We start from the raw sequence: 27392 nt of genomic DNA on the forward strand, positions 1-27392 counted from the left end.
ATCCAAATAGTTTGAAGAAATACAATAAAAAATATTCCCCCAACAGCCCGTTGTGGGCCAGCTTCAAAGTTTCGCGACTAACCGTGATTCAGTGACCTAAGCATATTGAGATTGAAAATTGTCGAAAAAGGATGTCAACAAAATTCTACACATAGAGCACTTGAATACTTAAAAAGTATTTATTTTTAAATGAATACAGAATTTCTGTTTATTATACTTTTTATCTTCCTAAATCTGTTCGTGATTTAATCATTAAAGAACAAATTGTAACAATTGCTATTAGACAGATAATAATTAATCATCAGACATAATATGAAGTTTAAAAGAGTGGGTCGAGAAAAAATGAATATTTGAATTTCGGAAAACTTTAGAACGAAGAATCAGAATAAATAAGGCATAAATTTTTCTTTAAAAAAAGACCGGTTAATATCTTTCGTTCTGAATTAATATCGTTCGTAAAGACTGATTTCAATATTGAATAACCCAGAAAAAGGCGATTTAGGAACGAAATTAGCGGTATGTCTAATGATAAAGTTGAAAACAATTTTAGGCAGAAATTTAGGTATTTAGTTGTCAGAAGATAGCGCTGTACTCTGTTCAGAGTTTATGAAAAAATACAAATATCGTAGTGCTATATAAATATAATACATGATTTAAGCCTCCTAATTCCATATGAAAACCTCATCTCATGTTTTATTGCTATATTTGATAGCTCTGATCATCAACAGCTCCATTTGACGGAATTTTTCGTAACTAAATTCTGAAATTTCTGTATAAAACTTTTCACAATAGACCTACCATTTGATGTTGTGTGTTTAAGAGATTTTGAAGTCAGTATCCTATAAATTTTATATCAAAAAGAATATAGGACGCATTTTTTTTTTAAATGAGCAGAGGATATGGAGAAAGTGATGGGTTCTGATAATAGTTGCATAAAAATCGCATTGTTGCATAAAAATAATTTCAGAAGAACCACATTACAGCAATGCCATCCTTTTATTAAAACAGTTTAAAGTCAACAACGTACTTTAAGGTGAGACTAGGAAAAAAGTTGGACAACCCTCGTTTTGATAACAACTCGGATAACTGTATTCATATTTGTTTTATGGTAACAGGTAACTGTAGTTTGTTGATTCATTGTTCTAAGAATAACTGACGATTGTAGTTTGTTAATTCATTGTTTTAATTAAAACTGACAACTGTTGCTTGTTGATTCATTGTATCAATTGATGACTGTAGTTTCTTGATCCTTTCATTGAATGGTACTCAATAACTGTAATTCTCTGAACCAACTGTTTTAACCACAACTCCATAAACTGTAATTTGTTGAACTGATTGTTTTAACGGCAACTGTAGTTTGTTGATTCCTTGTTTTAATCACATGAATAACAGTTGATTGTTTCTCCATTATTTCAACGACAACTCTGACAACTGTAGTTTCTTCACACATTGCTGTAACCCATTTTTGAACCAACACAGACATTTTATCAAATGCGGTATTTTCTTTGAAAAGTGCTTAAATTGCATTCATTCAGACACAAAAGTTTTGTGCATGAAATGTATTTTGTTCAAGAAATAAAATGGAGCGTATATGTACCATTAGTCAATGGACAAAACATTTAGTTGAACACTAAATGAAATTTCTTTTATCTCATTTACAGTATTTGCTACTTTAGCCCATCATAAAACCAAATGGAATAATTGTACATTTTCAAAAATTTGAATTTGTCTATCACCGTTTCAAGTTAAGAAACTAGCGGAGTTAAAAAATTTCTGAACAGAAAGTTATTACTTCATTTAAATTATTAATATTTTCTAGATATCTTCAGAATGTTTTTATTTTTATTTTTATTGAAATGGTACGTTTACGCAACTGTGGCCGAAAATGGGTAAACAACAATCGATAATTATTCTAGTTTGTTGGAAAGCCTTTCCAGAATGTTCTATTGACAACAGTTAAATTGAATCGCAGTTAAGAACATTTAATGGGCACCGATCCTTAAGTCTTGTTTGTTTCCATAGATTTCTATGGGTGGCTTACGACCTTTGTATACGATAATAGGTGGCTTCTTCTTTGAATTCAAGTTTATAAAAATACGCGCCCTTTTCACAGAAATATCTGCCTGCGAAATGAATTTTCTTCCATCTGAATTCCCCTGTTTAAACTTCCGAACTTCAGAATTCCGGGAACCAGTCTCTGCTCTAGCTTTTTCTAAATTATTTACAAAAGTTCTCAAGGCATGTCCTGAAATTTTGTCCAGAAGCCGCTTGTGATTATCAATGGCCTCAGCGTATTCTGAGTGACCAGTAGATGAACGTCTTCTGGGTGAAGAAATGTTGATGTGTGGGTGGTAATGGGGAGGTGACGACCCTCTCCTGTCACTGGAAGGAGGCTTTTGTTCATTCTGAACATGAAATTGTTTGAACACTCTAGGATCAGGAAGATGTTTGGAAGGATGATTGTTTGGTCTATTTTCTGGAGGGGGTACTCGGAATGGGCCACTATTCTTGTTATTATTTCTCAGATGTGGCTTAGTATTGTCCCGGAGGATAGCAATTCGGGGTTTTCCAACAACACTGTGAGGGACGTGAATAATTATTTGTTGATACTGTTCCTTTGAATTAAGATTCGAAGGGGCAGTTCGGCCTCTTGTTTGCTTTAAAGTTTGCTCCCTAACGCGTCCTGATTCCTTCATCGCATCATTTTTCGAATCTCCTTGGGATTTTCTCCGCTCTCCAGAATTTACTTTTCGATGCCTAGTGACAGGCCTTTTCATCTGTTCGGCTCTAGGACTTCCTTCACTTTGAAATTCTGGAATGTTTTGAGGTCCTATGCCGTGATGCCCTTGATGAAAACCTTGCGCCATTTCCCCCATTGAGGCTTGGAAAGGTCGATTCGTAGGAGCAGGCCTCTTTGTTGCTGGAGGAACTTCTTGCATTTGTTGATGATTAGCATATCCTTCACTTTGAAATTCTTGAATGTTTTGAGGTCCTATGCCGTGATGCCCTTGATGAAAACCTTGCGCCATTGAGGCTTGGAAAGGTCGATTCGCAGGAGCAGGCCTCTTTGTTGCTGGAGGAGCTTCCTGCATTTGTTGATGATTAGCATATCCTTCACTTTGAAATTCTGGAATGTTTTGAGGTCCTATGCCGTGATGCCCTTGAGGAAAATCTTGCGTCATTTCACCCATTGAGGCTTGGAAAGGTCGATTCATAGGAGCAGGCCTCTTTGTTGCTGGAGGAGCTTCCTGCATTTGTTGATGATTAGCAAGTGGCGGATGCCTTAATATTTGCTGCTGTTGCTGCTGCGGCTGCTGTGCTTTGTTCATTTTGGATGGTGGCCCGTCTTTTGTGAGTGGTGTAAGTTGGAGTTGCTCGACGTGATGACGCAGAGCATTATGCTGCTGCAGCAACTGATGCAGTTTTGCTTTGATGGGCGAGTTACTGTCCAATAGTTGTGAAGGATTAATCGCTATGGGCGGTGGTGCTGCTTCCTTGTACTGAGGCTCTGGGAAGTGTTGATTCGAAGTCTGTTGATCATCAGGCGAGCTGTCGTGTGTTTCAACCGATTCAGGCGGTAAATGTTGTACCGTGGATAGACCTATACTGATAAACTGATGGTTTTGTAGGTCTGGTAGCCCTGATGAAGGGGCCTGCTGCTGCGGTCTGTTGTCTCTCTGCACCACATGAATGGGAGGTTGATCCTCTGAATGGTAAACGAGAAGAGGGAGATCTTCGTAAGGGAGCGGAGCGTATTCGATACGCTTTTCCTCACTCACCATTTTTTGTTGCTCATCAGGGAAGTTAGGAAAGAAGAGAATAGGAGGGGGTAAATTTGTGTAAATGACTGGACCTTTGTAGTTCTGCTCGTTTCTTTCAGTAGCAAATGCCAAACCAATTATACACAATAACAGAACCTGGAAGAAGAAAAAAAAAAGAAATGTTTGTTTTATGACTTATTGTAGATGCATTATTTGTTTGAAAAATAAACAGGAATTAATATTCTTTGAAATTAATTATATAACAATAAGAATTAAGTATGGCATGAATCAGTTAAAATTATGTGAAGTGTGTTAGATTCCCCAACAACTTGTGGATTCCTAAGTTCGACTTGCGTAAATATGTTTTTCAAAAAAGTCATAATAATTCGAGCCTTTCTGGACACAGATGCACGAGTGTCCCATAAATTTAATATTCTGCTTGATTGTACTAATTGGTATATATATATATANCTGCACATTTTCGGAATTGAAAGTGTGAAACGGATGTTTGATTAGAACTGGAGCGTTGATTTTCCCGATAAAAAATGACGATAAGAAAAGTTAAGATTTCGTACTTAGTTTTATTACAAATCATTTAATAACTAGTGTTATTTATTAGATAAAATAATTATGTAAAATTACATATTTTTGCATTTTCTGATATTTTTACTTTTTACGCGTTTTTCCCTGCTCTTTCTGTGTATTACAATATTTTTATCTCAATGATATTTTTTAAAAATCCACTTAAACTTCACTGGTAACCTTAATTATTAAAATAATTTCTTATATTATATAGTTTCTTATATTATACATGTGTGTGTGTGTTTGCGTGTGAGTTAAAAATATAGAGAAAGCATGGAGAAAAATATAAAGAATTTTTAAAACGGAAGAAGAAAAAATTATAAAAATAAAACATTTTTTTAAAATTATTTTTAAATAAATCTTAATCCTCCTTATATCTTAATCCTTTTCCTTATTTTGTTTTTCGACTTTTATTGCTAGTTTTAAATTTTTTTTCCGTATTTTCTCTATAATGTTAACTTGTTTTATGAGTTCCATGTACTTGCAATGCATATTATACACTGAAGAGCCAAAAAAAAACTGGTATACCTGCCTAATATCGTGTAAGGCCCCCGCGAGCACGCAGAAGTGCCTCAACACGACGTGGCATGGATTTGGTGGCCAGCGGCACTTTTCTGAATTTAGACACTTCCGCTGGCCACCAAAATCCCCAGACATGAACATTATTGAACATATTTGGGATGCCTTGCAACGTGATGTTCAGAAGATATCCCCACCCCCTCTCACTCCCACTGGTTTATGGACAGCCCTGCATTATTCATGGTGTCAATTATCTCCAGCAGTACTTCACACTTTGATCGAATCCATGCCACGTCGTGTTGAGGTACTTCTGCGTGCTCGCGGGGGCCTTACACGATATTAGGCAGGTATACCAGTTTTTTTTGGCTCTTCAGTGTATAATATGCATTGCAAGTACATGGAACTCATAAAACAAGTTAACATTATAGAGAAAATACGGAAAAAAAATTTAAAACTAGCAATAAAAGTCGAAAAACAAAATAAGGAAAAGGATTAAGATATAAGGAGGATTAAGATTTATTTAAAAATAATTTTAAAAAAATGTTTTATTTTTATAATTTTTTCTTCTTCCGTTTTAAAAATTCTTTATATTTTTCTCCATGCTTTCTCTATATTTTTAACTCACACGCAAACACACACACACATGTATAATATAAGAAACTATATAATATAAGAAATTATTTTAATAATTAAGGTTACCAGTGAAGTTTAAGTGGATTTTTAAAAAATATCATTGAGATAAAAATATTGTAATACACAGAAAGAGCAGGGAAAAACGCGTAAAAAGTAAAAATATCAGAAAATGCAAAAATATGTAATTTTACATAATTATTTTATCTAATAAATAACACTAGTTATTAAATGATTTGTAATAAAACTAAGTACGAAATCTTAAATTTTCTTATCGTCATTTTTTATCGGGAAAATCAACGCTCCAGTTCTAATCAAACATCTGTTTCACACTTTCAATTCCGAAAATGTGCAGATATCTGTAGATATATATGTTAAGAAAATGTAATTGTATAATTTTGAAAAGTTCTGACAAATCTTGCCTCTTTTCAATGCAGAATAACACCCCTATAACACAGGGCGGGAGTGGGTGGTTCCCAGGTTTGAGGGCGCACGATCCAGAAATAATACACTGTATTTATAGGGGTGTTCAACCCGCAGCCCGTTGCAGCAACTTATTCTAACCGTCGTTGAACAGCCGACCCAATTTTATGAGTTTACGACTACTAATGTTCAACACCATAGCCTTGTAATTTTGAACCCAATCTCCAGAAGACAAGGGAACTCTTGGATCGAGTATTGTGGGAAATTTGCCTTCCTGGTGGACTTTTTAATTTAGCTAAGCCGCATTTGCGTTACATGAGGAGGAAGACTACGAGAACCTCCCACGGTTAGCCTGACGGCAAGGAGACTCTAACCCATGAGTCTACCACTGAGGATATTTCACGTCAGTACTGTGGTCGATGCAAGCCGGTTGCGGGATTCATATAGACAGGGATTCGAACCCAGTTCGCCTCATTGACAGGCGAACGCTCTCTCCCCTGAACCATCTCGGCAACACCTTATTATAATAATAAAAAATAACTAATATACATTTTTTTTGGAAAATAAAAAAATATTTTTAAATTGTGCATTAAGTTTTTATGCGCCGAATTTAAATCATTGTATTTATCGCTACAAAGTGTCCAAAGCTTTAAAAATCTCAATATTTTTAATGCAAAAAAAAAAAATTTTTTTTTAACGTTAGAATTTCAAACTTTAGTATGAAGCTGTTTGTGTTCATTTCATAGTTAATACAAGTGGCTTTTCGATCGAATTTTGGGATTTTCGGCTTATTTCTTAAAATTTCGATCTTTTTAATACGGTATTAAATAAACGAGCGAATTTCGATTTGATACACATTTGATGTTCTTTATTTGTTTCAATTTTATCGTGTATCTAAACAGCTATCGTTTTGAGAAACTTAATTGTTACGCATTTTCCTTTGAAAATCCCGATATTTTTAATACAACACTCGAAATTTAAATGTGCACTTTATTTGTGCCGATTTCATCGCTTATTTAAGAGATTTTATCAGTGATTGGGTAAGCTTTTACACGGGGTTTGAAAAATCCTGATATCCGGTATAATAATATATTTTTTGAATCAGACATTTTAATAATCAGTTTTAATGTGCTTTATTTGTGCCGTTCATCGTTAGTCTATGTTATTTTTATTTTTAAAAAAAAGAAAGAATATTTTTAAAAAAATATGTGCTCACTAGGGTTTCAAATTTATGCTTGAGTGTTTAAAAAAACTTTATTTAAAGCTAATAAATCATTTATGTGAAAAGAGAGATTAAAAAACATTAAAAACTAGTTTTGTTGTGAGACGAGCTTAGAGCTATTAGTTAATTGTTAATACGAGCTATTAGTTTCATTCGAGTTTCAAGTTGCATTCGCCAATCAAACTGTCTTAGTAGAATTTCAACCCGTTTAACTAATGTATGATTCATCATTTATGATTAATCATTTATGATTCATAATGTATGATTCATCAAGTTTTTGCCCTTTTAGTTCAATATTAATTTGTAACTCTGAATCCATATCACTTTTTAGACTCATTTTCGGCAAGGTTTCCAAAAATGCATAAAAAATTGAGGTAACATAAGTTTCAAATTATTCAATGAAAATGAACTCGTTCGAGTAGAAAGTATCCAGAATTGTTTTCACATTTTTGCCGATGACACTGACATTTCTAAAAAATAAGTTCGGTGTATAAAAACTAATCACTTGTTGATTTTCTACATGGTTTTTTTCTACGTATAGTATCCTATAATAATTTTTACTCGAAAATGTTATATGACATTCTAAACTAGAAGTTTTAGTCATTAAATAAAGGCTCCAAGAAAATCCAAGATTATCGTCTGTTCGTTTTATTTGATCGTGAGCTGCTTTCTTTTATTAATGCTTTTAAGATTCTTACAAATATTTATTTGTGGTTATGTAGTTGAATGTGATCTTATAAGTGATCAAAAAATGTGTGGGCATGAAAAATCTAAAACCATCCATTCTTCCAATGTTTAAAACTAAAAATGAACAATTAAAACCCCTCAAAAAGTTCCAATGCATATTATACTCCATTTTACTGCAGAACTGTGACAATTTTTGTTGAGTGTCGTATAGTTTATTTGCAATATTTGTTATAATGTTTATTAATAATCTAATATATATAATTCTCTTACGTGGCTCCCGAATTTTGGCTGTATTTCTTTTCGGCCGGTGGCAGCGTTTGCTTTGCTTTGTTCACGTTACTATTTCTCTTACACGGCGAATCGACCCATGATTGCCGCTAAAAATGTCACATGCCAAATCTAGCTGAGGTGGCTCAACATATAGCGCTTTTTAAAAACGGAAACTGAAATAACCAAAGAGCATCAGCTGCGGCTATCTCATATTATTAAGCTAGGCTGAAGTGAGTAGTCTTTGTCGATAGATCTCTATTTTAGTATCTTGTCGAAAGCGCTTTTTTTCACTAATTTATAAATTACAAATTTAATTGACGATTTTTGATTTAGATCACGAATTATACTATAGCACATTTCTAATAGGTTTAACGAATTACATGTCATTTATTTGAATTCAAATTTATTTTAATGATTTAGTATTTACTAAAAAGATGTAATTTAAAAAAAAAATAAAAAAGTTTTTACATGGAGCGCTAGCTATCAGGGCGCACAGCCCACTAGTATATGAAAAATAATGCGTGTTCTAAAATTCTATTCTTTCCAAAATATATCAAATGATAATGCATATTTTGAAATTTTAGGATAAATATTTTATATGTTACTAACTAAATACCCCTATATCGTATAAATTTAAAAAATTTAACTACCAATAAATCAGTACAGAAAAAAAAAACGAAAGTTAATATCATTTTATTTTTTATTTATTATTTTTTGTCCCTTCAGGAGTTTACGTAACTAGATTAAGCAAAACACGTTCTTAGTAGCTCATCCCATCCAAATAACGTCAAACTGTATTTGGAATCTCTTGGAATGTTATTTATTCGAGGTCAATTCATGATGGTCAATCGCAGTTGAGCGATATTTCTCTGGTACTTGTTATCACTTTTGACGGCATGCAAAACATCTCCTCTCATCTATATTAAAACTGCACACAGTATTAATGCAGTTTCAATTGTTTGTGAAAATATATATTAATTTTACCACATTAGTGTATTTGGTACCGATTAAATTTGCATCCTTTACCATAGTACTAAGAGTTCATATTACAGAAATTATTTAAGTACCATTTGAGTTCATAACCAACGTTGAGCAGCAGGCCCAATTATGAGTTTACGACTACTAATGTTGAGCTCCGTAGTCTTATAATTTTGAACACAGTCCAAAAGACATAAGAACTCCTGCATGGAGTATTGGGAGAAACTTTTGATGGAACTTTTTGATGGAACTAACCTACGTTTACGTTACACGGAGAGGAAAACCACGAAAACTCCCACGGTTAACCTGGACGGTAAGGTGACTATTATCCATCCCATAATCCGTCTACCCCTGAGGATATTTTACGTCAGCTCTGGGGTCGGTGCGAGCCGGGTACGGAATGTGTATCTACCAGCCATCGCGGGATTCGTCACCCTATTTAGGAGACGAGCTCTCCTGAATCACCAAGGCTCAATTAAATACAGTTGGCAGTAATAATGGCGACTTTTGATATTCCATTTGAGTACCATTTCTCCGCACATTTTGGTTTTTAGTACGTAGCATAATTTTTTTTTTTAAATTTCAATTAGTATCTATTACCAAAATTAATTAAATATTATTAAACATGATTATCTTCAATTCCTACCACTGGTTTCACACTCTTCCTCTAAATATTTATATATATTAAAATACTATACTTTTATAGTATTTTATGTATACTTTTATAGTATTTTATGTATACTTTTATGATATTTTATGTATACTTTTATAGTATTTTAAAAATATTTTATGTTCATAAAATACTTTTCATTCATCCACTCGACTTCAAATACAGTTTTTTTTATTTTTATTTGATATGGGTGACACTCAGGGCCGGATTAACCTATAGGCACACTAGGCACGTGCCTAGGGCCTACGAAATTCAGGGGCCTACGAAAAACTTGGGAGAAAAAAATTTGTTGACAAAAATAATTTAGCTTTAAAAACAACAAGTGTATTTTGCACAAAATTATGAAGATACAAATAAAAATATAATATTTTTCGGTAATAAATTATTTTGCAGAATCTTATGATCTAATATATTACTTTTTTGCGATTTTTGGATTCAACGAAATCTTGTATTATGCTGTCGAATTCCAAACTACGCATTTTATTAAAATAGTATTAAATCATTTTTTTTCTATTAGTAAACATTTAACCTACCTTGCAAATTTATTTATAAATAATTTCAAAAGATTTACTTTTGACAATGTTAATTTCCTTCACTTAGTTATCATAGTAGTATCATGAAAACTATGAAGCTATTTGTAGTATAAATATTTCTTGTAATTAATCTCACTATCAATTTCACTGTTTTCTTTGCTGGTTTGTTGTTGTATTGTTGACGTGAAGTGTTTAGTTCGATCGATAACTATGTAAAGGGAATCATAATGGTACGTATTATCGATATCAACTGCTATATCGGCAGTATGTCGGTATTGCAGATAAAGTTCGATAAACAAATTTGTAAATTAAAATCCATATTAATAAAAATGTAAAAAAAAAATATGCAAGAAAATTTTAGCATATATTTTGAAAAGAGGGGATGAGTGGGGGAAGGGGCCCCGAAAACGGCTGTGCCTAGGGCCCACGAAAGGTATAATCCGGCTCTGGTGACACTTGATGTTAATACAGTTCTTTCAAATATTCATTAAATAGGGATGAACGAAAAATGAAACGGAATTTTCCGATGGGTTAAGCGTTAGTCATTGTTTTAAATTTTACTAGAAGCGATTCAGTTTCCCACATATTTTAAAAATAACATCAGTGAAGTTTATTGCTCCCACTTAAATATTTAATTATTCTATATTCGCTGTGTCAGATAAATTCGATAAAGAACATTTTACGCGGAAGTGCGTGTGGCCACATGACCAAATTTATATTTTTATACAGTGTTGCCAGATTAGGGGTTTTCCCCCTAAATTTAGGGGGATTTTTTTTTTTTATCTTCAGTGGGTATTTTAGGGGAATTGGGTTTTAGGCGTTTGTTTTAGGGTCATTTGTGAATTTTACTAGTTTCATTTTGGTTACCTTCTAATATCCAATTCTATAACTGAATGTGTGAGATGGTAATATGAAAATCAATATGTTAAACCAAAACAGAAAGATTAAGATATAATTTTAAACCTTTACCCCTTTGTTGAATGTAGTAGGTTATTACTTAGCTCGATCAAACTGTTCGTTTCGAGAATTTGAATTCAAATTATTTAAAATTTTTAATGTGCATGGTTTAAAACTAATGCCAAAGGATAAAGAAAAAAAGAAGTACGTACAAAAGTACAAGTAAGATTGGGAACACGAAAAGCAGTTTAAAGGTTTAAGGGTAAAGGATTTTGTATCTACTTCTTCTATGTTAAAAATGTTTAACAGCAAAAACATATACAAATCAGAAAGCATTGACGAAAATATGTTGGATATTTTATCAGAAATTTAAGCATAATGTTACAATTAAAATATTAAGAAAGACTATATCGTTGATAATAAAATATTTATGAAAAAATGTGCAAGTCGAAAAGTATTGAAAAAAAATATCTTAAATATGTTAGTAGAAATTAAAGATAATATAACGATTGAAATGTAAAAAGAGATTAATTTGTTGATAATAAAATATTAAAAAATATTAAAGCAACGTGTTCTATACATTATTTAACTTTTGTACTATTTTTTAATACTTATACATTAAGTTTAAAATTTTGGGGTTTTTTAAAAATTTTTAGGGGATTTTACAAAGCCATCTGGGGGTGAACGGTTATCAGCAGATGGCAACACTGTTTTTATAGTTGTTTGATACCACGCGCTTTTGATGTTAATACCGTTTTTTTCAAATATTAATTCATTAATTAATTCATTTTAGTTACATACTTATGTTAATTGTAATAATTTGATAAAGATTTGTCTTTGTTGACCTTAAGTAGGAATTGCTTGTTATATTACTTGTTTCAATTAAAAAGAAAAAAGTAGGCGATAAAGGTCAGCCAACTTCCAGAGGGGGGGAGTTGGGTTACAAACCACGGGAACTAGTAAATAAATGTTAAAAAAGCGGTGAATCATCATGTTTATCATTTCACCCTTTTCAGGCATTGTATACCGAATTCGTGCAGCGCTCAGTTAAATCGTTAAATGAATGATAATAGAAAAAACAAGACATTTGAACAAATAAGGATCAGTGCTTTCTAACTGCTAATACATAGATGGTCTATGAAGGAGTGTCCGATAATTTAAAAAAAAAAAAGTTTTTTTGGATCTATTGTTAAAGAAATTTACCTACCTTCACATTAGAATTTTAATTAAGTCTTGAAAGGATATTTAAATTCATAAAATTTCTGGAAATTATTTTTTTTTAAACGTAGATGAAATGAGTGTTCATCATTAAATAGGTGACATATTTTTCAATGCTATCATTATTACTACTATTACATACCTGCCAACTTTTTATCCCTTCCATTATGATTTTTCCCAGTGGTACTGAAATGGAATTAAAATTTCAATTTTAAGCATAAAAATACGATGTATTTGAAAAGGCTTAAACTGTAAACCATGACAGTAGCACATATTAATATATATGCTTAGTTTTTTTAAGAATAGTGATGATCAAAATCATTTAAAAATAAGTTTGCAAAAGAGATAATAGTATATATTTACTACCACTTTAAATGTAAAAATAAAATTTTACGCCAAATGCTTAAAAGTTGGCAGGTATACTATTATAGCAATTTTGCGTTAATTAGTAAAACATTTTGATTCTTCACCCATACAATATAGGCTGAATCGAGGGGCCGGGATAGCCTGGGGGCCCATGTCCAATGTCCCTGCAAAAGACTCTCTGTGTAGTAAATGGTGACTGACTCATCACGTTCAATCTGTCTGGTCACAAAGTTCTCCATGTTCCACTAGCAAATCTGACCTCTGGGAGTACTGATCCAGGAGTTGTCTTCTGGATTGGGTTCAAAATGACAAGGAGTTGAGCATTAGTAGTCCAAAAAAAATGGATCGACTGTTCAATGGCGATTATAAAATTATTAAATAGGCTTTAATCAACTGTCTACATTCTTAGTGCCTAATTTGCGTTTTTCTGATTTACTTAAAAATAAAAAGACAAATACTTAAAATATAATTAATAATCAACAGTCAAGTTCAAATAAACAAGAAAGAAATTTTATTAATCAGTCTCACCAGTTAAAAAAAAAGAATAAAGAAATTAAGTGAGAATTAAATAGGAAAAACGAAGACATATTTTCACCTTTTTTAAATTTGATAAACATTATTATTATTTTAATATTCCTTGCTTAATATAATGAGTTTGGATTGCGTAATGTTTTTTTCCGCTACGTTAAAGTAAATATTTTTTTAATGATTTTAATTGTTGATATTTTGAGAAGTTTATTTTTGTATCTGATTTAGAAGGCAAGTTTTCCTCCTTTTCTACTTGCAGAAGTTTTGACTGTTTTTTTCCCCCTATTCAAATGATTTTTTTTCTTCCTTTTAACAATGCATGCTGAAACAAGATATGTCAAGAACTAAAAAAAGTGGAATACATACATTTTAGACACTTTAAAATTTTGTTTACATTTTTGACTCACGTAAACATATTAAGAAATATATAAAAATTTAATTTGAAAATTATTTTAAAAGCCAATCATAAAATATGCTTAGATACTTTTATTAAAAATTGATTTAAAAATTATAAATATTGAAGCATATTGTTTTCATTATTTTTAAACCATTTCTTAAAGTTTTAAGTATTGTTTTAAGCGTGTCTCGCAGAAAATTATCTTATTATTAGGAAAGCTTATCTTAATCTTTAAATAAAATAAAAAATTTCTAGGATTGCAAGACTGCATAAACAATACAAAAATGAATGTTTATCCTATGGAAGTATGGTTTCAATTATCTCCGTATTTTAAGGGGGGAGTTATTGCTGCTTAAAAAATGAATTAACGAGCTTGTCATAAATCAAAATAGAGATAGCGATATATTTCACATTTCTAGAGAAACTATAAAGAACATTCAGCCTTAAAAATGTTACTGATTTGGTTAATATATTTTTTTTTAGCTATTATTGCGTCAAACTCTCTTTTTTTTATGTTTCCCGTCATTCAGTTTAGCGAAAACTCTTCCATTGTTTGTAAATCTGGATATATAGCTTGAAATGTGAATTTTCATAACTCAAAACGTATTAGGGGGAAACGGTAAAACTAGGCGTTGAAAATTATAATTTTTTATAATTATAAAATACTATTTAGTTAAATGGTCACCAAAAAATTTGAAAATAAGTATATATATTAGAGAAACAAAAATAATACAGCCAAACCCCGCTATAGTGAACCTTCAAGAGGCCGAAATTTCGGTTCGCTATAACCGGGACTTCCCTCTATCCGTACTGCGAACAATTTTAACTCATTTTTCCGAACTGCACCTTTTTATGACATATCATTTAAATAAATGACCCATAAAAATAGATACAAAAGTGATTAAAAAACAATAGTACCAAAAAATGTGTTATTTTTTACGACTCTTCGTCTTGCGTATAAAAAATGGAGGGATGGGAAACTGAGATGGAAGAAGCAAACAAGAATAAATGGCTACATTCCACTCAAAAGATGGTTTTAAAAATCGGTATAAATATATTTTACGCAAAAATTACAAAATTACCGAAAAAGGAAGATAAAAAAATCTGTCGAAAACAGAAGAAAGTTCATACTATCCAATTTCTTCTCTTCTTTTGGTTTAACTATATCCTCAAAAAATAATATGAGTGCATAGCAAGGCAGGGGAGCGAACATTTCGTTCACTATATCCGGGAGTTCACTATAAACCATGTTCATTATAACGGGGTTTGACTGTATATAGTAAAATATATCCTTCGCCCCGTACAATGATCTCAGGGCCGTTTTCCCGAAAAATAAGAGAATCTCTCTTTTGATTTAATAAAAATCGTTTGAGGTCGAAGCAGAGAATAAAGAAGAGGACTTACTTTCATGTTGATGTGTTATTCAGAGTAGTGTCAAATGGGGGAAACCTTGACCGTCCTCTCACACTTATAGAGATGATTGTTTGGACCAGAGGCTATCATGAATGAGGTCGATTTTTCGAGACACGTAAAGAGGACATCTTTTTTTATATAAATAAACAGGACTTTAACCAAATCCTGGTGACAATCATTCCACAATAACCTTCTTCAAAGATTTTAGAAAGTGTATTATTCAGTCTCTCGATTAACTTGCGATAGGCAGACCACATTATTCGATGCACTCTAAGATTCTATGTAAAATCTTAATCATCAGTCTTAAGCATTTATTATATAACTGTAGAGAGATTTGATAGCAGTTTTTTAAAAAAAAAACTATTACTTCCAACAATATGCTAAAATATATTTTACAAAGAAATTCACTAATATTCAAGATAATTCAAAATAATTCATCCATTAAATTTAACTAATTGATTTTAGATTAGATTTAGAATTATATTGAGAGAAAAGTCTTTAATTATTTGATAATTATTGACCAACTTTTTGTAAATAATACCCTCTGCGTATATTCTAGAAATGCTTACGCCGGATGAGAATTAAAAAAAAATTAGATATTGAAAAATTTATGGGAAGTTTTGAAACTATAGTTATTATTGGAAACATTGTGACATGCCAGAAACATGAAATTTTGAAGTTCAATTTAATTTTTTAAATATACGAAATAGTCGGTGCTAGTACTAGGTTATTTTAGAATGCTAACAGTAATGCTATTTATTAAATTTTTTTTTAACAAAAAGTTATTTTAGTAGTTTAGATTTAGAATTAAATTTAGAATTTTTTTTAAATTACTTAATAAAAAGTAACTAAAATAAAATTTTTCGTTGTTGATGCAAGTAGAAATTTAAATTTTTTATATACATTACTTGTTTCTTAATTTATTTTATTATTTGAACACTAAACGTCACCCGAAAAAAATCTTCAATACATAAAATTCTTTTTAAAAAAATGGCCCTTCCGCCCTGCTAATCGAAAAATACCATTACAATTATGACCGCACTGTGTTGCCTTTCCCGATGGCTTTACGTTATTAGACTGAGCAAAACGCCAAAACACGCATTTAATAGTTTATCCTATCAAAATAAAGATTAACTGTATCGTCTGGCATAATGCTGTTGCACTAGCCAACTCATGATATTTAAAATTCACCACAATCAAGCTACTTTCTCCTGTACTTATATCTTCAGGGGGGGGGGAGAATAAAAATCATTTTTCCTCATTATCTATCATAAAAATGTACATTATTGTTGCACCTGTAATAGGCACCCAATGTACTTATGAAATACTTTGGACCTATTCGTAACAGTATATTTAGTACTTATTAAAAATGCACCCATTACACTATTGCCAGTAGTGCGTATTGCCAAATTCAAACTAATAATATGTATGACGAATTTTTACGGTTCTTGACAATTTCTCCCTCATCTTCGCCCTCATCTTCGCTTTTTAGTTATCTTAGCTTATTTTTTTTAAAATTTCATTTAATATCAGAGGAGCCGAGGTGGCTCAGGAGATAGAGCGTTCGCCTTCCAATGAGGTGAACCGGGTTTGAATCCCAGCGATGGCGGGTCGATGCGAAATCCGCAACCGGCTTGCTCCGACCACAGTGCTGCCGTAAAATATTCTAAGTGATAGTCGGATCATCTATTAGGATCCCTTTGCTGTCAGGATAACCGTGGGAGGTTTTCGTGGCGTTTTTCTCCATGCAATGCCAATGCGGGTTAGTTCCATCAAATTTCTCCTAATACTTGATCCAGGAGTTGCCTTGTCTTCTGGGTTGGGTTCCACATGACAAGGCTACTGAGTTGAATAATCGTAAACACAGAAATCGATTCAGCTGTTCCACGACTGATAATAAAATTAAATAAAAACTGAGAAATATGCCGAATGGCCAAGAAATTTTGCCGAGAGTCTCTGTCCACCATCAGGACACACAAATTCTTTATTTTATTATGCATGTAGATTAATTAGTAGATCTCATTCGATTAGAAAAACTGAATGTTACAAATTATTTTTATAGGCTATTAGTAATTTCTAAAACAACTTTAAATGTGTTTTTCAGCAATTTTTACGATACATTTATGAAGTTACATTCACGCATTTTATTTATTACTTTTTTTAAAAATAAAAACGATGCAATTACGTAATTGATTTCTATTGACAACAATACGGAAGACATTTATAAAAGGAAGTATTGTTTAAAAAGTTTTTTTTCCGCCGAGGTAAAAAACAAAAAAAAACAAAAAATTCTGCTCTGAAATCATTCTTCAATTTCTTGTTTTTGTTCACAAGTGGAAATCACCGAAGTGTGAATAGGGGGGGGGGACACATAGGGAATTTCTGCTGTTACTGCAAGTAAATGGTGGGTTTCTCTGATCGCCATAATTCGAACATCATTTACAGAAAGGAATGGATAAGAGCTTAATTTCGTTATTAGAGCTCTCTGAATATTTTACAATATATATTGATCACCACAATTCTTCTTACAAGTGAAACTTAAGTCTGATTTTTTATATTTTTTTAAATAAAATTGTTTCTGTGCCAGAGACCCAGAGGTTCCCCCCCCCCTCCCTGTGAATGGTGTAATTCTTAAACATGCTTAAATCCTAGAAGACTTCATTTAAACATATTTAAATTCTAGAAGCACAAGGCGAACTTTCCAAATAATCGAATAGCGACTAAAAAAAAATTTCACTAAATTTTCAATTTGTAATTTTTTAAGGGAAAATAAAAATCTGATATAAAAGTATTGGATTTATGCATAATTATGAGTCATTTTATTGTTATTATTCCTATCATTGTTATTAATTCAGATTTATATTATGAATTTTATCATAATTTTTTTTAATCATGTTGCTATTTAAAATTCAAAATCAAATTATTAGAGAAATTTTGTTTGGAAGTTTTTCTTTCTTTCCTTTTCTCTGTGGTGTCCAATATTTCGGTCTTTATTGTTCCATCGCTCATTACAAGTGTCGTCCTGGTTTCTCTAGAGAGTTGCACAGTGCAACATTATAAATTACTCTCTTGGGTGTCCATGATATAGGCATTTTATATTTATCAGGGGTAGACATTTGAGTTTCCTTGAGCTCGATACCAGCAGTCTTTATACTAGTTATTCTCTTAAAATGAAAGAGTGAATTTCCCTAGTGAACAAAAGAGTGAAATTTTTTTAACTCAAGGTGAATACACCGAAATGAAATCAGTTGATTGTTTGCGTGAAATCTTGCTTTACGTTAAATCGAATTTGATTGGCAGATATTTAGTTTATAAATTGTAAAAAGGATTGGTTTGGAGTTTCGCTGTATTACGTGTTCCGTTTGGAAAGATGGTTATGATTTTCATGGCATTTCACGTTAATCTTACGATATTTAACTTTTCGCTATTCTATATATATTTATTATTTCATTAATTATTTTGCTGATGAACAACAAAATGAGTTAAGTCAGACGGAAATGCTGTTGAAGCTATTCATGTGGGTTTGTAGAACAGAAAATTATTAACCAACAAGCACTGTGCATGGCAGCAAAATAAAAATTTACTGATATGAAACATAATAGTAGTAGGTTTGTAAAAAAATACCTAACTTCTATTCGAATTTTTTTTACTCAGATATATTTTTTAAAAATATTTCTTAAAAGGTTAAACACTGCGTGATTATTTGGTCCTTTTGATGCAGGGTAAAAATTTTTCTAATGTTATGACATCCATTTTTCAGATCTTCAACAACAACAACAACAAAAAAAAAAAGGAAAAATATTAGGGGTTGCAAGTTAATATAAATGTGAAAAAAATGACCTAATTTTGATGACTTATTATAGAGGATATAAAAACACACACGATTTCCTAATTTTTGTTCAATACCATATAATTCAATTTTATATATATATATATTAAATATATGTATTATATATATATATATATATAAATCAGAAGCTATCAGATTTTTCATGAGTGAAAGTGTTGATAAGGCCAGAACAGTTTCGATTGCTTAAATTTATATAAAAATCTTTATTATTAATAACGATTAGATGTTATTAAAAATTTTATTTGCATGTAATATTTTGAAAGCTTAGCCTGTTATTAATAATTTAACATTTCAATTACACAATTACAATTCTTGTCTATTACAGTTTTGTGAAATTCAACAACAATAAGTGAGCTTTATATAAAAATTCAAAATTGATTCTGAGTTGTAGAGCGGAACTTTGTTTTGGTTTTTAAATTGATTGCTCACAATATATTTCAATGCATGGCTGGTATGAGGCATTAATGTTACTCACAATAGCTTGAGAAGTATCCAATGATTTATGTAGGTAAAAAATTCTCATATATATATATAGTCTCCTATATAATCTCATAATTAATAGTTATTTTGATACTCAAGGTGAGAATCAAGTTAAAATGAGATCCTTTTTAATAGAACGTGTTGTTTCCAACCATTCGATTCGAGCTGTTACAGACAAATAACACACCGATTGCACTCTTACGGATCATTTTTAATTGATTGTTATTATTAATTTCCTTTCTTTTGCCCTTTAATTGTCACATCTCAAAATGATTAAAAAAATTTTATATATTAACCTTCAACGCACAGCGTTCAAAATATGTATGACTTTTCCTTTTTATTGTCTTCAGAATCATGCATAATCCATTCATATGAATAATCTCATAGAATCTTATTTTGAGAATGTTACACAATTGGAATTTCTAAAGAAAGATTATGATATTCAGTTAATGTATAAGCTTAATATGTTATGTTTTTTTTCAACAAAAATTNTTACTATACAAAATAAAAATATTTTGGTGTCAATATATTTTCCTTTTTTTGTTATTTTAGGATATAAAACATATGTTTCAAACTTTAATGAACGTAGAACAAGTATTGCATCGCTTTATATTTTTTAAATGACTCATAATAATTTTAAAGACCAAAATATTTTTTAAATTCAATATTATTACTTTATTTCAGGCATTTTTTGCGCAATTTTTGCATTTTTAAGAGCATTTTTGGCCCTTTTTAAGGGCATTTTTTTCACTTTTTAAGGGCATTAGTTGAGATTTTTTAGGTCATCAAAATCCGGGCTCTACTCATAATTAATAGTTATTTTGATACTCAAGGTGAGAATCAAGTTAAAATTAGATCCTTTTTAATAGAACGTGTTGTTTCCAATCATTCGATTCGAGCTGTTGTAGACAAATTACATACCGATTGCACTCTTACAGATCATTTTTAATTGATTGTTATAATTAATTTCCTTTCTTTTGCCCTTTAATTGGAACATCTTAAAATGATTTAAAAAATTTTATATATTAACCTTCAACGCACAGCGTTCAAAATATGTATGACTTTTCATTTTTATTGTCTTCAGAATCATGCATAATCCATTCATATGAATAATCTCATAGAATCTTATTTTCAGAATGTTACACAATTGGAATTTCTAAAGAAAGATTATGATATTCAGTTAATGTATAAGCTTAATATGTTATGTTTTTTTTCAACAAAAATTTATTAATTTATTTATGTATTTATTTTTTGTCGGAGCCATTAAATATGCATTACCATATAAAATGTTTGATGTGAAAAAAAGGATTAACGTTATATTTTTTAATAGTATATTGTAATTGTATAGAATATGCAGTATTAATATTTAGTATTAATATATGTATTAATACATAGTCTTGTTTAGAATAAACTCGACCCATACATACATTAAAGAAGCATTTTAGTCTGTACAAGGCTAATTTCAAGTGCAAAGAGAGTACAGTATTAGATTTCTTAAAAATGTTCTAAAGTTTCTGTTATTAAATAATTCTTCTGTGTTTGATTTGAAAATTTGATTTAGTTCTTTCTAGATATGTTGTTAAAAAATTCGACTTGGTTGCTATATTTAGAAATATCATTCATTTCAGCAGTTCTGATCAGTATCTTTATGACTTGCTTTTTATTATTTGCTCTTATTGCAAATAGTGCACCATGAATACGTAAGTAGCGAGACTAAGTTTATTTTACAAATTATCACTTAAAACAGCACACACTATACAGTGAACACGTTGAGCCAAATGGCATAAAAAAACACCGGAAATATGGGAGGTAAAGAACTTGCAGCGCTACCTTGAGTAGAAAACAGTAATGAATCAACACTCAGAACTTCCCAGGATATTTTTACAAACCACCTTGTGCTAAAAATTACCCGTTTGACTTCCCTTGCCAACTGCCTAAAAGTTGATTTTATAGTTTGTCTATTGAAGGAACTCCCCTCTAATACCGTCTGCTGCTATGGAAATAGCACATTTCTAAGAGGGGAGCTTCTCTTTTTCCGGATTCTCTTTCTCATGTCGACCGAAGCTTGTCTTTATGCATCACCCCTACTTGACATTGTGAAACCTCGTATCTATAGTCGTATGGCGAGGAAGTTCTTTTCGTAGACAGACTATACGTTTACCCATTTTGCCATATCTGGAGGACTTTTTAAGCGGATTGAAAAACTTTTGAACATAGTTATAGAATTCATTTATCCAAACATAATTCCATGCAAAAAAAAACAATAATTTTTAATTTATTATTTTTTATAATTTTATTTAATTATAGTCGGAAAAGTTTTTTAACTGCAAGCTACATAAATTTTTCTATCATTTTATAGAGTGTAATTTTATGTGGCAAAATTTGATCCAAATCTGTGCCGCATCTCCTGAAAAATCGAATTTCAAATATCTTAATTTTCGGAAATTAGATTTCTCTGGACATATTCAACCGATTTCGTTCAAATTTTGTATTTTACTTTATAAAATTCTACGTTTTAAAAATTTATGTGCATTGAATCCAAAAAGCTTTCGAATATTTTTAAATAAAGTAATAATAAGTAATTATTAAAAATGCTTTTTTTTCCTGCATGAAATTATCTTTGGATAAAATTTTTTTTATAAATGCGTGTACAAATTGTTCAATTTGCTTCAAAAGTCCACGAGATATGGAAAAGAAATGAGCAAAGCAAAATTGGCTCAAAACTTTCGAAAGCCTTACTGCCCTAACTAGTGAGATCATCTTTCCCTAATTGCAGCTACCCCTTATATTTTGGGGGTAAAGAATCCGTCAGAAGAAAAAAAAAACTTTTTTTTTCATGCCTGCTGTCAGAGAGAGCACCTTTTTGTTTCTGATATTGTAACTTAAAACATCGTCTGTATTTACTAATTAGCATATATAAGCATAACCCCTCCTGCCATTAAGCTTGGATCCTAGTACGTGAAAACCTGATCATTAGATTAAAAGTTATTCAAAATTATTGTTTTTTTTATCATTGTATAGTGCTCAAAAAAATAAAAGGAACACTCTAAATAACTTTTGATTTAATGATCAGATCTTCACATTTTAAGAATCAATCCTAATGGACCGAGGGGGATACTTCAAATAGGCTAATGAATTAGTGCAGACGATATTAGAAGCTATGAAATCAAACTAAAAAAATGTACTTTCTCTGAATAAATTTTTTTTTTCGAATTCAGGTTTTCCGCCCCCAAAATAGCCGGAATTTGGGAAATAGGGTCACAATAGTTTAGTCTGTAGTGCAGTCCTTAGACCACTTAATTTTACTTTTCGCGTATTTCCCCAAATTTCGAGAACTTTTTACGAAAATTAAAAAATTTTTGCACACATTATAAAATTCGTTGGATTCGATTGAGCTGCAATTGATCAAATAGTTCCTGAAAAATTTTATTTTAAAAATAAGGTTTCTTTAAAATTCGATTTCTCAGGAATTATTCGACTGATTTCACAATAACTTTGTTGTCAAGATTAAAGTTATTTAGCGTAGTCCGGTTTTTGCACTCTGTACATCAATTAAGACTCTGATAATATTGAGTTAAATCGTAATCAGTTCAATATGAAAACTTGTTATTATAATTACAAGTATCCCTTGTAATCAATTACATATTATCTAACTTCCTCAGAAATAGTATTAATAAATGGAATAGACCTAGAATTCCACTTAAAATTTAAATATTAATTTTCATTGTGCTTCAATAATATTAATTGCTCGGCACATATTTATTTTCATAGCTAGTAAAATATATTAAGGGCCTTGAGAAATAAAATAATGATTTTTACATTCTTCTAAAGGTAACAACATTCTAATTAAAAATAGTTAGCACTGTTTCATTAACAATTTTTTTTCGGGAGGAATTGTAACCCAAAGTATCATAAAAACAGAATTCGTCAAGGAAAATCCACAATTTAAGATTTAAGTGATCGAGCCAAACCGTAAAAACTTATAAATTCCGTGATATGCTATGGAAAGAACCAAAAATTATTAAACTCATTTTTTTCATGAAAAATCAATGACCACACCAGTGGTAACCTTTAATAATGGAGTAACATTTTAAAATAAATATTAAAAAACGATTTCAAAAGTCATTTTTAAAATGCCCTTTAAAAACAGAGAACTCTTCTCAAAAACATTTAAATTGTGGCCATCTTTTGAGGTTTACCACAGTTTTTAAGATCTTTGCATTCCTATGAAAAGTTCCTATAAAAGTTATTGTCAGGAAATATAGCAATAATTTTATTTCATATGCTTAGCCATGCTCATTACCTTCAACTTTTATAATGATAACCCATCATTCATTCTTTCAGACGATTGATTTTTTTGTGATAACCTATCATTAATTCTTTTGTGATGATTCCTTCTTTTGTGATGATAGCCCATCATTCATTCTGTTGTGATAACCTATCATTAATTCTTTTGTGATGATTCATTCTTTAGAGATGAATTATAAAACATTAAAATATTTTTGAGATTCGCTTACCTGCAATTAATTAGATTTTGATAGGAAGGATTTTAAAAAAGAATTAGCGGCAAACATTTGTGTTTATAAACTCCTGTTTGTGAAAATTGCAACACCATGAAGGAATCGTCATAATTGAATGAAATTTAATACACAGTTGAGTGGTAGTGGTACAAATAAATTATTAAACTTTCAAAGCAAACAAACAATAACAAGAGATCGAAATCAGTATTTTGTGTAACCACCACGCTCCGCAATAAGTGCTGCTACACGACGTGGCATGGAGTCAAGCAAACTTTGAATGTCTGTCTGAGGAAGAGAATTCCATACTGTTTGTATGCGTACCCAAAGTTCGTCTGTAGAAGCAACAGGACGAGGATTACGAGCGAGACGCCGACCAACGAAATCCCACACATGTTCAATCGGCGACATATCCGGGGAATACGCTGGCCAAGGAAAAAGTTGTACCGGTCGCGATACAAGGAAGGATTGAACAGTCCTAGCAATATGAGGGCGGGCATTGTCCTGTTGAAATACAACACCTGGCAAGGCTTGAAGGAAGGGAACAGTTTGGTGCTGTAGAACTTCACTGATGTACCGGTTGCTGTTCAGATTACCCACAATTCGTAGCAATTGAGATCGTCCATGATATGTTATGTCACCGCAGACCATAACTCCGGGTGTTCGTCCACTGTGGCGTTCGATAACGCACTCCGGAAGATGGCGTTCACCGGCATAGCGTCTGACACGAATGCGGCCATCATGGTACCACAAATTGAAGCGAGATTCGTCAGAAAACACGACACGCTGGCAATCAGCAAGCCAGTCCCTATGCTGGTTGGCCCATTGCAGCCACAGGCTGCGAAGGTTTAGTGGGAGGGGGATCCTGTATAAAGGAGTCCTTGCGCGCAGTCCACGCTGCAGCAGACGTCTACGAATTGATAAAGCACACAATGAAACACCTGCTGCTACTGACCACCGTGCTGCCAGTAGTCTAGAGGGAGCGGTACGGTCCGTTAGCTCAACGCCGAACAGGTGTCTATCATCGCGAGCTGACGTGACATTTCGGTGTTTACTCCCGCATTTCCGAGTTGTCCGACACTCGTCCATCCACTTCTTTCAAACACGCATCACTGTGCTGCTGTTACGCTGCACACGAGCGGCTACTGCACGACAAGACAATCCAGCTTAACGAAGGCCGATGATTCTCCCCCGTTTAAACTCCGTAATTTGTCGAAATCTCGCTCTCTTTCGTCGAATAGGCTTAAGTAATGACTAAGCTAACGTTTACCACTAGCAGATAACCACCGATAACCATACTCGCTTGGCTACAGCCGTCTATTTATTCGGATCCATCCGCCGTTCAGAGGGCGCTGCTCAGCATACGCATGCGCTACGGGTCTGAAATTCTAATCATTTGCATATCATGCTCTACTTTGCATTTCCTGAAAATTTCAGCTCACTCGCGTAAGTCCTTTATGGTGTTGCAATTTTCACAAACATGAGTTTATATACCGAATTTATAAATTCCAAATTGTATCACAATGAGTATATCTCCCCATGTTTGACCTCTTGAATCCACGCTATGCTTTACTGTTACAAATAAAGTATTTCATCGATATATTTTTTTATATTGTATTTTCTTATGTTATCAACTGGTAACGGCATAAATTGTTGGTCCCATTGACATTTAGACTAAATGTAATTGGTGAAAAGCATACTTCACAATGTCTTATAATATGGATCCAATTGTGTTTACGTCAAAGAGCACTTCTATCTGCAGGTGTGGGAGTACTGGTAGAGTTTATTTGAGCGAAAGGGGAAGACCAAAAGAAAGCACTTATATTTCGATCACTTTCTTCTTTCCAACCGCTGAATTTAATCTTCCCGCTAACTGGTGCTGGTTAAATAATAATACATTTCAGAGTTAAGATTTTAATCTTCTGTCATAAATAAAATCGAGAAGAACTTCATCATGGCAGAAGGCGACTATTTATTCATTTATTATTCGACTTTCCAGGTTTGTTTTCGGGATATTTAGTTGTTCTGAATTTCGTTTTTGCATAAGAATGAGCAACACTCTTGTGATTACGCTAAATAATGGCAACATGCTTGTTCTTAAAGTTGAGAAGTACAGAGAAGTTAATAATAGTACGAGTAACTTAGTCAACATTAAAATAAAGCAACAATTTAGAAATAGGAAAATTTCGTAAGCACACCTTTACATCTCTCTATTATTGGAGTCAAACTCAGTATTCAGTTGGAAACTTGTATTTAATAGGCAATATATTTTTAACCGATCGTACTTTTTGGTAAAATTATTTATCATACTTATCAGTAATATACTTTTTAATGTATAAGCACTTACAGCATATTACACAGTGATCTGACAGTGTCTTCTCTTTAATGCATTAAATTTGGTGTAATGTGTCTTTAAGGGAATATAAACATTTTAATTTGAAATAACAAATTAGTGCTTTGATGCATAGTGCACCAAAAAGCAGAACCGCCCCTATAGTAAAATAATTTTTTGGAATTAAAAGAAATAATAACTAAAATAATAATAATAATTATATTAAAAATAAGTTGAAAGATAATGTAAACAAAGAAAAAAGCAGAAATCAATGCAAGCGAATTTTCTAGCGGTATAAGTTGAAACAACCTCTTTAAATACTGATCATTCAGAACACGAATCACGGTCGAGAATGAAATCAATTTTAGCTGTTCAAATATGAGTTTACATTAGTTTTAATTGTAATTGGGAACTCGAGAAGAAGTGAAGCGATCATGCCTAACCATGTGATTTAAATCAGATTTAATTGGATAGCTGAAAGCAGCGTCACGCATGTGTGTGGTATCTGATTGGTTTCTGAAACGAAAAATGCCACCACAAAAGAAATGATACGATGACGTCACTTGAAGGTATCCAATTGGGTATACTATAGCCTACGTCACTATTCCTACTAAATTTAACCCATGAACGGCATTTTCTGCGAGCCTATCTTCAAGCCGCAAATAAACAAACGAAGTATTTGATCGTTTAAATAGCTGCTCGCCAGATTTTATTGCATTATAAAGAAAAGTAATTGATATTCGATTTTTGATTAATAATTGATTTATGTGGATAGTGGCATAGAATTTAGCATTGCGTCATGGTAAATGTTATTCCTACTAAGTGGAAGTAGTTGTGTTTTTTTTATATTATACCCAGTTGTGTTTTTTCAGTATTTATGCAGCATTGTAAATAATGATCGTTATTTTTAAATTCGAATTAATACTATGCAATTATCATAAATTAAGTTTATAAAAAGAATTTAAAACTAAATTTTCATAAATTTTCTGATATAGAAAATTTTTTTTAAATGCATTGNTATGTGGATAGTGGCATAGAATTTAGCATTGCGTCATTGTAAATGTTATTCCTACTAAGTGGAAGTAGTTGTGTTTTTTTTATATTATACCCAATTGTGTT

The 27392-nt window shown here is 31.7% G+C and overlaps 1 protein-coding gene across 1 annotated transcript; it reads right to left on the reverse strand.

Annotated features, from left to right (window-relative positions):
- Positions 1–977: 977 nt before the first annotated feature.
- Positions 978–15174, reverse strand: LOC107439272 (uncharacterized). The gene is made up of 2 exons (XM_043051210.2): positions 15086–15174; positions 978–3917 (listed from the first exon to the last, which is right to left on the reverse strand). The coding sequence occupies exons 1-2, from the start codon at positions 15089–15091 to the stop codon at positions 1983–1985; spliced, it is 1941 nt and encodes a 646-aa protein (XP_042907144.1). The 5' UTR covers positions 15092–15174; the 3' UTR covers positions 978–1982.
- Between the last annotated feature and the right edge of the window lie 12218 nt (positions 15175–27392).

The sequence above is a fragment of the Parasteatoda tepidariorum genome, chromosome 4 (genome assembly GCF_043381705.1).
Source record: "Parasteatoda tepidariorum isolate YZ-2023 chromosome 4, CAS_Ptep_4.0, whole genome shotgun sequence".
Lineage (NCBI taxonomy): Eukaryota > Metazoa > Arthropoda > Arachnida > Araneae > Theridiidae > Parasteatoda > Parasteatoda tepidariorum.